Consider the following 14,631-nt stretch of genomic DNA (forward strand, 5'->3'; position numbering starts at 1 on the left):
GCTTTCGTTTATATACTCATTGGTTAATTCTTGTATGTGCCCTGACCAGGGATCGAACTTGCTACCAGGATGACGCTCTAACCAACTGAGCTACTCAGCCAGGGCCCACAGATTCATTTTCAAAGACTTAAAGAGTTGGAAATTTGAAAACCAGCTCTACTAAAAGAAAAGATTCCAGCTGTGGAAAAATACGTCTCTGAATCATTATTAGACCATGGAAAAAGAAATAAGCTCAACCCTGACTGGTTTGGCTCAGTGGATAGAGCGTCGGCCTGCAGACTGAAGGGTCCCAGGTTCGATTCAGGTCAAGGGCACATGCCCGGGTTGCAGGCTCGATCCCCAGTGGGGGGGCGTGTGGGAGGCAGCCAATCAATGGTTCTCTCTCATCACTGATGTTTCTATTTCTCTCTTCCTTTCCCTTCCTTTCTGAAATCAATAAAAAAGTATTTTTTTAAAAAAGAAAGGAGCTCAGAATAAATCCTGTTATACCTCTATGTTCCAGTTATGCTGTTCCAAGGTATGTCGACATTGATCCATAGATTCTATGCCAGTCAAATCCTGGAAAGGATAAAAACAAAAAGTTACTTAGGGAAAAACCAACAGTACATTTATATTTTTATCTCTAGTAGACTAGTTATGAATACTTCTGCGAAAATATACTAAAAAAAGTGTTGGTACATGGTCAAATTTGGTAAAATTTCACTATTCAGAATTTGTCCAATCAGTTACAGCAGAGATTATTCGCATAGAACAAAAAAATGAAAATCCCTTATCTTTTAAACCTTCAAGGCAGTGTCACGCCATGCACTGAAAGGCTGCCCGTTGAATTCCCAGTCAGAGCACACACTTTGGCCATGTATGGAAAGCAACCAATTGATCTCTCTCTCTCTCTCCCCTTCCTCTCTCTAAGCATGTCCTCAGGTGAGGATTAAAAAACAACAACAAAAAACTTCCAGACTTCCAATTAAGAAGACAACTGATTAATATTCTCTTATCAAAAGATTTCTTCAACCTCTACGTCCAGCAAAATATTTTTCAATACTAAACAACTATTCTATTTATAATATATAATGATATAATAATGCAGGTTTAGTGCAAAATAATGACTTTCATTAACTTGCATTATTTTATCTATTGGCATATAACCTAGCTTACAATATGAATTATGTACAACTTTTTATTAAAAAGAATCTAATTCAAATGTTTCCCTACAATTAGTATTTTCCTTCTCCCTTCTCCTTGGACTGTTCTCAGGTTTCACTTTGTCTCTAACCGAAGTTCCTACTCTGGCTCCCTCTTTTTCCATTCCTGTCAACATAGGAAGTTCCCTAAGGATGTGTCCTTGTTTTTGTTTTGTTTTTACTCTCTACACCTCCTTCCTTGGCAATCTCATTTAATCCTCAGCCTTCAACCACACTTTCTACTCAGATGACTCCTAATTTAATTTCTGGACCCACCATCTCTTCTGAAGTTTAGGAGCATTTTTCCAATAGCCTATTCAATATTTCCACCAAATGTGGCACCTCAAGTGTATCATTAAACTACTATATGTACCCGGCCAGTGTGCCTCAGCAGTTGAGTATCGACCCAGGAACCAAGGTCACCAGTTTGATTCTTGGTCAGGTCACATGCCCAGGTTGCTGGCTAGACTCCCAGTAGGGGGTGTGCAGGACGCTGCCGACTGATGATGTTTCTCTCTCATTGATGTTTCTATCTCTCTGTGCCTCTCCCTTCCTCTCTAAAAACCAATAAAAACATTAAGAAAAAAAACCACCACCACTAAGAAAACACACAACCACCCTCCCAAATATATTGGCTAAGGTACATCTGGAATCTGAGCTGTATCTTTAAGTACTCTATCCTTGAACTCCACACTTCATCGATAATCAAGTTTTGACCATTTTCTGTATTACATCTGCAACCACATTTCCATTCCCACAGCCAGCATCTTTAGTCAAGCTTTTATAACACCTCAAATGAATTGTCAAAATAATTAATTTCTTTTCCTCCTTCTAACTCTTCTTCCTATATGTTGACTGAAGAATAAATTCCAAAATGCTTAGCTCTCTTTAGAGGGAGGGAAAGAGAAATATTGATGTGAGAGACACACATCGATTGTATAGGCCCCAACTGGGGATCAAACCTGGAACCCAGGTACACGCCCTTGACTTGAAATCGAACCCATGACACTTCTGTGCACGGGACAATGCTCTAACCACTGAACCATGCCAGCAAGGGCCAGACCTCAATTTTTAATACCATTGTCCAAAAAAGGAATCAGGTTCCTTGGAGAAGTAGCTGATTCTAGGACAGGGACAGGAACTATACAAGGTGAGCCTGGAGAATCTTGTAGTGCCAGAAAGTAAGGAAGTGTTTAAAAAAAAAAAAAAACAACCTACAATAATTGGATAGTGAATTATAATGGATAGTTATAATCCAAATTACAAAATAAACATCCATGAGTCCATATTGATATAACTTTATAATGGAGAGACCTGACAAACTACCTCAGCCAAGTGATCAACTCTATCAGTGTCCTGGCGATTTTACTATTTGCATAATTGTTCTAATACTTTGGTCTCCCAATTCCTTGCCTACTGCTCCTCCATTCACTCTTGGGGTCAAACTCTAGAGACCTCACTATAATTATAACTGCAAGCCCCTGCACACTCCCCCTCCATATTCTTCTACCTTTTCACCTTCCTCCATCCAATGCCCTGTCTCTAAATTTTTCAACCCTGCCAGGACCTACAATCCATTGACCCTACTACCTTTTCACTGAGCCTCGGCACCTCTCATATCCTCATTTCCCATCTTATTCATCATAAATTCCATAGCCAAATATAATAATCACTTTTTCTTGCACACATCCTCAACTCCTTTGCCACTCTATCATAATCATATTCCCTTGGCTAAACCACAATCTTTTAAAATTCCAAATCTAGCCGTAGCTGGTTTGGCTCAGTGGATACAGTGTTGGCCTGCGGACTGAAGGGTCCCAGGATTTGATTCCAGTCAAGGGCACATGCCGGGGTTGCGGGCTCGATCCCCAGTAGGGGGCATGCAGGAGGCAGCCGGTCAATGATTCTCTCATCATTGATGTTTCTCTATCTCTCTCCCTCTCCCTTCTTCTCTGAAATCAATAAAAATAAAAATAAAAAAAAACCAAATCTCTGTCTACTTTGCACCTGTATCTTCACAGCTGGAGGGGGCTGACTTGGTCTTACTTTAAATAAATTTGTGATCACTAACCTCAAGTAAATCTGTACTGTTGCCTGGCCTTCATACTAGTTGCCTAGTCCATTCACTCCTATTCTCCTACATAACCAGACTTTCGCTCTCCTCAAACTTCCAACACCTCCTCCATCCTTATTCATAGTCTAAGATCTTGTTTCCTATTTCACAGAGAAAATAATCAAAAGTTCCAACCTGCATGTCAACCTACCTACACTCATCTTTTCTTTTACTATGGACAAACTCATCCATGCTCCCGGTGTCAGGCAAAGGCCAATGCCTCCTCTTGTCTTGTATATTGGTCCTGTCCCCTCTCACTTACTCAAGGATATAGCAATTCTCCTTCCTCTGCATCAGATATTCTCTCTCTAATGTGTGTTCATCAGTATACAAAAATGCTGATATAGCCTAAAAATATATATATATCTCTTTCCACTATAGCTTCTGCCCAATCTCTTTCCTTTTTAGTGCAAAACCTGCAGAAATCTCCAAGTTCTCATGCCATTCTCTCTTGAACTCACTCCAATCAAGCCTTCGCCTCCCCAACATTCTAACAAAACTTCTAGGCAAGGTCACAAATGACCCCACAATGTAAATCCAAACATCTGTTCCCACTTCTCAAGGACTGGAAGTCTAGGACAATACACTGGTTTTCCTCCGACCTCGCCTGCCACTTTGTTTCCTTTGCTGGGTCCTCAATGGATCCCAGAATGCTAAAGACTGAAGTGCTCCAGAGCAGGGCCCTCTGATCTTTCCTTCTTTATGTGTACAGCAGTCCCTCCCCTTTATCCCAGGTTTCACTTTCACCGTTTTAGTTACATCTAGAAATATTACATGTAAAATTCCATACAATTCGTAATTTTAAATTGTGTGCCATTCTGAGTACCATGATGAAATTATGCACTCATTCGTCCCACCTGGGACATGAATCATTCCTTTGTCCAGTATATCCGCACTGTATATGTTGGTCATTTAAAGCCCTCTCTGCAGTAACACAGTGCTTGTATTCAAGTAACCCTCAAGAAAAGTATGAGGCTGGCAATTCGGATATGCCAAAGAGAAGCCGTAAAGCACTGTAATTTTACGTGTATAAGATGCCCCCATGTATAAGACGCCTCCCACTTTTCCAACCCAAAATTAATAAATCAATATTTTAAACATAAAACAGAATACATTTTTATTTAGTAACTAGTGACCCGGTGCATGAAATTCGGGATTAATTAGAGGAAATAATTTACTATTGCTATTTACCCTTTCTCTATAATAGAAGTGTCAGAGATGAAAGAAAATTAGTAAAATGTATATGAAAACCTTCCTCCTGTCAGAGTCTGGGGCTCACCACGGGACCCAGAGTCAAGTCCCCGCCCACCCACAAAGTCCCCGCCCACCCACATGCACCTCAAAATCACGTGAGACCCAGACCCGGCCGCCCCTCCACCCCCAATGGGCTAGATTCAGACCCGGCCAGTCCCACCCTTGTCAAGCCCTGCCAGGCAGGGGGCGTAGCCTCAGGTCCCCTGGCCCGGTGTCAGGACAGCGGGCGTGGCCTGAGGTCCCCCAGCCCAGACCAGGGCGGGGGCATGCCTTGAGGTCCTCCATCAAGCCCCACCAGGTGGGGGACACGGCCTGAGATCCCCTGTCAAGACCTGCTGGGTGGGGGGCATGGCCTGAGGTCCCCTGTCAAGCCCCAGCAGGCTGGGGGGCACGCAGCCTCAGGTCCCCCAGCCCAGCACCGGGAAGGGGGCACAGTCTCAGGTCCCCCGTCAAGCCCCACTGGGCGGGGGGCGCGACCTGAGTTCCCCTGGTCCAGCACTGGGGGTGCACCTTGCAGTCCCCTGTCAAGCCCTGCTGGGTGGGGGGCATGGCCTGAGGTCCCTGTCAAGCCCAGCCAGGCAGGAGGCGCAGCCTCAGGTCCCCTGGCCCAGTGCTGGGGCGGGGGGAGCAGCCTGAGGTCCCCTAGCCCAACACCAGGACGGGAAGCGCACCTTGAGGTCCCCTGTCAATCTCTGCTGGGTGGGGGGGCGCAGCCTAAGGTCCCCTGTCAAGACCCACGGGGACAGGGGAGGGCGTAGCCTCAGGTCCCTGCTGATTGCTCGTCAAGGCTCCTTATGGGAACTTGGCCTCAGCTGTGGGTGCAGCCATCTTTGTGCAGAGTGATGGTCAATTAGCATATTCCCTCTTTATTAGGATTACTGTAGGTAATGTTCACATACCAGTACTATATTATGCAGCATATCACTTTATTCAGCCTCTGTTGAATCACTGCTCTCTTCTTCATCACTATTGGTTCCAGACATATCAATTTCTTCAACTTCTATTGTATCACTGCTGTCTGCTGAGTCACTGTCTATATATGTGAGATCATCCTCAGTTCCATCCATGGCATTGCTGATTCCACATTTCTTGAAGGACTTCACAATCACCTCTTGTTTGATGCCATACCATGAGTTCAGGACCCAAATGCAGAATTCATTAATGGTTGTTTTTTTCACTCTTCCTGTCGATGTCAAGTTGTCAACTGTTTTTTATATCCATCTACTCGATTCTTCTCTCATCAGGGCTTTAAATGGCTTGCTGATTGAAACATCTAGTGGCTGTAGCTGACCTGTAAGTCCACCAGGAGTAACTGCTAGGTGTGTTTGCAAATCTGATGCAACCCTTTTTGTCTTTTCTGTTAAATGTGCTCGGAACCGATCAAAGACAAGAAGAGCTGGCTTCTTTAACACATTGTGGACCAGTAGTTTTATTGCTAGCTTTACCCAGTGGCCAGGTAAGTTTCTACTGAACGAGTACAAAAAACATTTTACATAAATGTCAAAGGCACGCTTTAAAATTAAATACCCATTGCATTTTGAAGTTATTTATTACATGTTCTTACAAGCTAATATCTTCTTAAAGTATGACTGGCCACAAGCCTTAGAACAGAAAACACAAGAATTCTCGTGATCCGTCCGCAATGTGTTAAGAGCCCCACAGGTCTTCTGGATCAAACCTTTGCAAACCAAATGGCCATAATGTGGCCTTCATTCCCTTCTTCATTCATCAATCCCTTCTCTTGAACTTGCACAATAATGCCAGGTGGTATGGTCTCGTTAGGATAGGTTTTCCTCTTAAAAATAAGCATAGGAGGCAGTTTAGTACCATCTGCACAGCATGAAGACATAGCAGTCTAGTGTGTCTTTTCATGGCCACTTGTTTTGATTGACACTGTTTTGATTCCTGTCACATTAACAGTTCTGTTGGAAGGCACATCGAAATTGAGAGGCATATCATCCATGTTTGCAATCTGACTTGGTTCAAAATCATATTTTTTCAGAAGTTGTATGATATAGGAGTGAAACTGTTGGATTTTATCCTCATAAACTGGTGGCATTTTCTGAGCTAACTTTGTTCTCATGGCCAACCCTTCTCTCCTCATGAAACTGAAGCACCATTTTGCCTTTCCTGTAAAATCAACAATGTTCATTTTGCTTGCAAACATTCTTGCCTGACATTAAAATGGTCCACACACATAAGCCACTCTGGCACTTCTCCATAATCCAAGTCTTAACCCTTTGCACTCGCTTGCTTTTTTCTCGATTCCTTTATTCTAATGCTAACCGTGTCGAGTCACACTCGACATCCGAGTGCAAAAGGTTAAGCCTCTGCTCCAAGTTTGCCCATTTTGCTGGTTTTCCTCTTAAGGCCTTCTTCTTATTTGGCATCTTAATGAGTTGTTCTTCCTGTTTTCTCCACTGTCTGAGCATACACTCAATGGGAGGAGGTCCAAATTATCTCTCTGCAGCTCTATTTCCATGCTCGTTTGCATAGCTGATTACATTCAGTTTGAATTTTGCAGAGTAAGATAATCGCTTACCGGTATTTATCTTTTTATTTTTTGACATCTTATGGACTCAGAACGCTCCGGTCCCTGTTGCATCTATGCACTCTCCACCTCCACCTCCACCTCCACCTCCAATTACGGCATCAGCTGAGGTCAGTAACAATAAGGCTTTTGATTGGAGGAAGCCTGTTTGACAAGTATGGGCAGCTATGCAGCCACTCAGCTCCCTCTTCGGCTGACTTCCATGTATAAGATGCCCCTCGATTTTCAGTCTAATGATTTTAGAAAAAAATAGCGTCTTATACATGGAAAAATATGGTACTTCAAGTGAAAAGGTATGTACATATAGGAAAACACACACAGTATATACAGAGCTCTGTACTATCTGTATAACATTAAAGAGCTTCATATTTGCCAGCGCTTGAGATATATTAACATTTAATTACTGAAACAACCACATGAAGTAGGTAGTATTAGTGCATAGACAAAGAAACTTAACGCAGAGAGGTTAAGTAATTTGCCCAAGGTCACAAAGTTAGTACAATATGGTGGCCAAACAGCTTCATTTCATTCAACTTCTTTTTGTTATAACAGCTCATGAGATACTGCAGGAACTTAACACTTGTTTATATCAAGTAGCCTATGATAAAATTGGTTTCCTTATACATCATTTCACTTAAAGTCGCAGAACCTATTAACAACATTAAGTGAGGACTTACTGTAATTGGAAAAGCTAGGGTTCAAATCAAGGCTGTCTTACTCCAGAGCCAGTCTTCATGACCACTTACTATGCTACACTAACTTCATAAGTATAATATGATCCTATCTCAACAAGACAAAGAGAGCAGAGCTCTCTTACCCAATGAGAATGGAATCTACTAACTAGCCAATTAATTAAAAAGTCTCGCCCTAGCTGGTTTGGTTCAGTGGATAGAGTGTCCGCCTGTGGACTTAAGGCTCCTAGGTTCGATTCCAGTTAAGAGCACATGCCCAGGTTGTGGGCTCGATCCCCACTAGGAGACGTTAAAAAATTGGCTTAGGTGAGAATAAAAACATCCATATGTCAATTAAATACTTCATTTAAACATAAAGCATACACATGTATGCATCAATCTTCTGATGAAAGCCTACACTTTTTAAAAATATATATATTTTATTGATTTTTTACAGAGAGGAAGGGAGAGGTAATAGAGAGCTAGAAACATCGATGAGAAGAAACATTGATCAGCTGCCTCTTGCACACGCCCTACTGGGGATGTGCCCGCAACCAAGGTACATGCCCTTGACCGGAATCGAACCTGGGACCTTTCAGTCTGCAGGCTGAAGCTCTATCCACTGAGCCAAACCGGTTTTGGCAAGCCTACACTTTTAAAAAAAATATATTGTTACTGATTTCAGAGAGGAAGAGAGAGAGAGAAACATCAATAATGAGAGAGAATCATTGATTGGCTGCCTCCTGCACACTGCCAACTGGCCGGTGTAGCTCAGTTTTTTGGAGCATCATAGCATATACATCAAAAGGTTCGATTCGATTCCCGGTCAGGGCACATACCTAAGTTGCAGGTTCCATCCTGGTCAGAGTGCGTACCTGAGGCAACTGATCGATGTTTCTCCCTTAAATCGATGTTTCTCTTTCTCTCTCCCTCAAATCAGTAAACGTATCTTGGGTTAGGATTAAACAAATAAACAAAATAATTGGCTGTATTAGAGAACAGACCTTAGAAAATGGAGGATATCTGTTCAGCTAAGTGAAGGTTAGGGTAAGAGAGCTTATATATTAAGCATTTGTATATCTGTACATGCAGAAGAGTATATACAAAGATACACCAAGCCAGTTATGAGGATAAGAGGGGAAAGATGAGATTTAGTTACCTTTTTACACAATTTTATGCTGTTGACTTGCACAATAAGCATGTATTAACTTGCTAGATTTAAAAGTTAAAAAAAAAAAGAAAGCTGTGAATCAGATAAAATTATCCCCTTTTATAGATGAGAAAAGATTCAAAGAAGAATTTGCCCAAGGTGGAATAACTCACCAGAAGCTAACTCGAAAGGCTAATTCAGGTTTGCTTCAAGTTTCAAAGCTCATGTTTTCTCTACACCAAATTTCCTGGCAAAAAATTTCAAACAGATCACTCTATGATTTTTTTTTTTAAATACATGAACAAAAAGCATCATGTATTTTTTCCTTTAGGTAATGGTCTGATGAAGCAAAAAAGGAAGATTTTCAAAATATGGTAAGTTTGATTCTATAGCCCAGAGTTCAGGCTTAATTTTCTATAATTTAAGAGAAAAAAGACCCTAATATCCATTTGAGAAGAAAGAAAGCTCTTACTCCTGTAAAAGCAAAAAGACCGTTTCCTCCTCCACTGGCCATGCATACTTCCTTTAGTCCAGTGGTCGGCAAACTCATTAGTCAACAGAGCCAAATATCAACAGTACGACGATTGAAATTTCTTTTGAGAGCCAAATTTTTTAAACTTAAACTTCTTCTAACGCCACTGCTTCAAAACAGACTCACCCAGAACGTGGTATTTTGTGGAAGAGCCACACTCAAGGGGCCAAAGAGCCGCATGTGGCTCCCGAGCCACAGTTTGCCGACCACGGCTTTAGTCCCTTCCCTCTCTGTCATATCATCATTCTCCAGGTGTTCAAACAACCTAAAAGCAGCAAACCAAGGCACTAGAGCAGGGCTCCTCAAACTTTTTAAACAGGACTCAATGGAAAAAATATCCTCAGGTGAGGATTAACAAAAAACAACAAAAACCTATTCTTTCCCATTTGAAACAGCTTAAAACAAATGTCTGTATTATTCATAACTCAACCAGTTCCAAAATACATAGTAGAGAAGGATAACTACAAAAATCGTAGAAGATAGCGAACAGACTGAAAAGCATGAAAAATATACCCTAGGGATTCCCATCAAATCACATGTCACACAAAAAAGTGAAATAGAGGAAACCTGAGATTTCTAAAATATTTTACTTTTGCTAATTTCAATATAACAAATGAAGCAACATATTGAGAAATAGCTCCGCTCTTTCTCTCCCAGTCCCAGGCGCTTTGGGAGCCGCGGGCTTCGGTGCAGGTATGGCCAAATCTAGGAACCATACCTGGCACAACCAGTCCCAAAAATGCCACAGAAACAGAATCAAGAAACCTCAATCACTAAGACACAAATCCCTTAATGGGGTGGACCCCAAGTTCTTGAGGAACATGTGCTTTGCCAAGAAGCACAAGAAAGGCCTGAAGAAGACGCAGACTGACAATGCCAGGCCGTGAGCACACATGCTATGGCTCCCAAAGCCCTCACAAAGCCCAAAGAGGTCAAGTCCAAGATCCCAAAGAGCAACAGCCACAAGTTCAATAACTTGCCTACATCACTCACCCCAAGCTTGGGAAATGTGCTCCTGCCCAGATCACCAAGAGTCTCAGCCTCTGCAAGTCCAAGTCCAAGGACAAGGTTCAAACCGAGCCCCAGGAGGTGGTTTCCAAGCTGCAGTCCAGGCTCCCAAAGGTGCCCAGGCCCCCACCACAGCTCCACAGCACCGGCCTCTGTCTGTCCACGTGAGGACGGAAGGAGTGGTGTGACCCCTGGGCTGCTGTCTGCATGGAGCTGCTGTCCTCCTGTGCTATTTGTACAAATAAACCTAGGGTAGGGGGATGGTGTGGGGAGAACTAACTCCCAGCAGTGTCACCCTGTTCTGTCCTGAACCCTGTGGAGATTTCAAGCACATGCTCCATACGGTTTGTTAGTGAAGCAACCTGAAACCTAGTGTTATGTCACACCCTAGATGAAAAAACCTTTGATGGCTCCCCACACCTACACCTTAAAATTTAAACCATTATGCACAGCTTTTAAAGATTTTGGGAGACCCTACCTCTAATTTATCTTTCCAGTCTTATTTTCCACTTCCAATTCTTTAAATCCATCACAAACACACTCTATACTCCACCTCCATCCCATGCTTGAGCTGTTTCATCCTCTTTGAACAGCCTCCTTTCCACCCCCTATTGAAATTCTATTCCTCCTTCAAAGTAGCAAAGTACAGTGGAGAGCCCAGACTTGAAGTCCAGATCCAGACCCACTAGATTTCTAACTCTAATTCCATTTCCACTACGTAATAGCTTAATGACCTTACGCAAATACTTCAATAGATCTGTTTTCTCACCTAGGAGCAGGCATACCACCTACGGCACTCTGTAAAGCTACTGGGAGGATTAAGCATAATGGTTAGAAACTAGTATTTAGCACCATGCCCAAGAGCCCTCTCTCCCCCTCCTATCCTTTCCCTAAATTCCCACAGCACTGTCTACACAGTACCACACTATTAGCATTCACAAACTGCAGGATACTCATTCGTATATGTGTCTGGCTTCACCCTTAGATCATAGATAAGATGGTTATGGGTATGGATTTCTAAATCTGCCACTTACTACTTGTGTAAGTTACTTTACCTCTCAGAACCTGTTTCTTCATCAATAAGTTGAATGGGCCCTAGCTGGTTTGGCTCAGTGGATAGTGTCCGCCTGTGGACTGAAGGGTCCCAAGTTCGATTCCGGTCAAGGGCACATGCCCAGGTTGTAAGCTCGATCCCCAGTAGGGGCTGTGCAGGAGGCAGCCGATCAATGATTCTCTCTCATCATTGATGTTTCTATATCTCTCTTCCTCTCTGAAATCAGTAAAAATATATTAAAAAAAAAAAGTTGAATGGACGTTAACACCTTACAGTATTATTAAGAGGTTTAAAAGAGTTCATGTATATCAAATACCTGGCATAATGCTTGACACCTAATAAGTTTCAAAGAATGTATAATGGCAATCTAGATGATGAAACTGATCCAGAAACTACTTAAAGAACACATAAATGTCATATACATTTGCATTAGTATATCCAATTTCATAAAGTGATCTTAATACAACTTTAATCTGCTATTCACCTCTTACTGATATAGATGTCCAATGAAGACAAAAGCAGAGGTTGCTATGCACTTTACTTCAGAAATGCTACCACATATTCACGTTCTTCCAGTATCAGACTGAGTACACCATGACTCATGACTCACATCACTTCATTACATTTAAACACCAAGGGATAACCCTGAAGAGTTGTAGGGGGTAAAATGGTCTGCCAAAGTTAAACAAAACTCTGAAATTAGTGGTCTACCAGGAAATGGAAGCTGTGTATTCATTCTGATTCTAATTTGCTGTGTCATCCGTTTCTCTACTCAAAACTCCAATTAAATATCAACTGACTTCTATGATAGTATTTTTCCACTTTATACAGTTCCAACCCACTGCTCAACTTTTTAAGTTGATGTATAATAAACATAAAAAATCCTGTTAGTTTCCAGTGCCATTGATCAACTTAAGAGGGAAAAAAAACCTCCAAAATTAACTACAGTGAAATGTAATCAAGGAAATTTTAGAAAAGTGAGAACTTGCTAAAATAAGAGAGACAAATCGCAGCATTAGCATTCCACTATCAGTGATACACAGGTTGTATGGCACACAAGTTAAGGGCTCAGGAAAGGTTCTGAAAAGACAGACTTGGCTTTAAACCTCACACCACCACTTACTAGCTGTGTAACCTAAGCACCTTCTTAAGCCTCATATACTTCATCTGTAAAACAGGGACTGTAACAGTAAGCATCTTAGAGTGTATTAAACCCGGTAATGTGTGCTAGGTGTTTAGCCAAGTACTTACAACATCATACTCAATAAATAAATGGCATTCTACCTTGGGAGTACCTGAGCACAGTTGGTAACTGCTGAAATGAATAAATATATAGTACATTTTATATTAGGAAATAAGTGTACCACTAACTTTTAATTCTTCCCTAAGTTAAAAAATGATTAATAAGCGGTAATACTGTTTGGACGCATTTTACATTTTACAAAGCCCGTCAGCCATCCATTCTGATTTGATTTCCACAATATCACTAGGGGGTAAACATTTTTAAAACATGTATTTTATACATCAGGGAACTGGTATCGACCAGAGTAACAAAAGAGTCAAGGTTACCCACCCTAGTGGTCTCCTCCACCCAGATTCTCCAGCTCAGAAATAAGGGCTTATTGCCAAAGTTCTTAGCCCCACACCCATTTTCAAAGAAGGCAGACTCCTGCAAGTTACCACCCTCCTCAAGCCGGGTCAAGCACGTGAGTCCAGGAATAGGCCGAAGGTACCACACCTCGCCCAAAGCCACTGATGACATTTATCATGTTGCATTTGTTTCCTAACGCAGGGTCCTCCCACACCTCTAGGGCGGGGGCCAGGCCTGCCCTTCCCCCACCAGATCGCCCCACACAAGCCTTGGCATCCAAGATGCCCTCAGTAAATGTTTATGCAAGTAGCATGGGGTGCTGGCAGGATTTCCAGGGACCCGAAACGAGGCCAACTCCACGGTGGGGATTAAGCATCCGCGGTAGATCCAGAGTCGCTGGGCGGAGAGGACCCGATCTGGGAAGGATGTCTGAAGACCAGCGTCCATAAAGGACACCAGGGAAGCTGGAGAGGGAGAGGCGAGTCCGGCAGCTGCCGCCGCTGGAAGGCCGGGCACAGACAGGCTCGGGGCGGCAGGGCAGTTGGCGTCTGGGGGGAGGGGGCCGCCTGCTGGTCTGAGAACCTCGCGCCCAACTTCAGGAGGGTTCCGGGCTCCTCCGGAGGCCCGCTCCCCAGCCCGCGGCGGCATCTGCTGCGCCGAGTACTCGCTGCTACCTGAAACTGCAGCAGCTTCTCTGTCTGCTCCTGGGTTAGATCCTGCTCCTCAGGCGCCGCCATTTTGCCGCCGCCTCTACGCTTCTGACCCGTCCGCACCGTCACCCGCCGGAACTGATCTCAGCAGCAACTACGTCCGGTCGGAACGGCCGCCGACGCGCAACTGCGTCTGCGCGTGCTGGCTTAGCCGCGGGGGAGTGGTGGGAGTGGTCGTGATAGTTCGCGCCGCCAGAGGGCGCCACGCTCGGGCAGGTCCCGAAGAGTTACGGAAATTGCCGAGGGACTGTCGGTCCCAGTCCTCAGGTATTTCGTCCAAGAACGGATCGGCTAGGACACGGAGACTACGGAAGAGATCTCAAAGAGCCGAGAAGTCCCGAATGCGGATCGAGAAGTTCCGGAAGTTCCCGAAAGCCACTCGGCTGCTTTCCGCTGTACCTTAACCATATTCCTGAATGTTTTTTAGGAAATTGTGGACTTTCCAAAATATCGGCCGTTTGATGTTCGATTCCTGCTCTGACATTTCCAAAAGATCCTGATCATTTCTCGGGAGGTTCCTACGGTCTCTGAATAATTGGTCGGGCATTTCCCACGCCGCCTTCCAGGCGGAAACGGTGGAAGGCTGTGGCCGCGGGAAAATCTCAGCTTCGAAGTCGCTCGCTAAGATGGTTTGGACTCGGCTACCCGGGTCTTTGATGTTTAATGGCGCTACCAGCCTTGGGCAAAGCTTTCGGTCCACTCCCGTGCGGCTCTGCTCCTGCTGCCTCAGGCCTGGAGTCGCCTGCCCGCTGGCCCGTCCTCCCTGTGACCGACACAAGGAAGATCCTTTGGTTCAGGTACTAGTGGCCACCATGC

The 14,631-nt window shown here is 43.6% G+C and overlaps 1 protein-coding gene and 1 long non-coding RNA gene across 4 annotated transcripts in view; one reads left to right on the forward strand and one right to left on the reverse strand.

Moving 5' to 3' along the window:
• FAF2 (Fas associated factor family member 2) overlaps positions 1 to 13,881 on the reverse strand; it is a 32,536-nt gene extending 18,655 nt beyond the window's left edge. The window contains exons 1-2 of one of the 3 annotated variants that reach the window (XM_008142817.3): positions 13,780 to 13,881; positions 490 to 558 (exon numbers count right to left, since the gene is read on the reverse strand). In XM_008142817.3, coding sequence (XP_008141039.1) covers positions 490 to 558; positions 13,780 to 13,842 — 132 coding nt within the window. In that variant the 5' untranslated portion in view covers positions 13,843 to 13,881. Of the gene's footprint in view, positions 1 to 489; positions 559 to 7,090; positions 7,137 to 9,093; positions 9,111 to 13,779 lie in introns of those variants that run through there. The other 2 variants (XM_054717797.1, XM_054717796.1) reach the window with 2 other exon arrangements.
• LOC114232496 (uncharacterized) lies at positions 7,304 to 9,292 on the forward strand. The gene is made up of 3 exons (XR_003618560.2): positions 7,304 to 7,392; positions 9,047 to 9,121; positions 9,252 to 9,292. It is a non-coding gene; the product is annotated as an uncharacterized LOC114232496 (long non-coding RNA).
• Positions 13,882 to 14,631: the final 750 nt, after the last annotated feature.

This window comes from Eptesicus fuscus, chromosome 6, assembly GCF_027574615.1.
Source record: "Eptesicus fuscus isolate TK198812 chromosome 6, DD_ASM_mEF_20220401, whole genome shotgun sequence".
Taxonomy (NCBI): domain Eukaryota; kingdom Metazoa; phylum Chordata; class Mammalia; order Chiroptera; family Vespertilionidae; genus Eptesicus; species Eptesicus fuscus.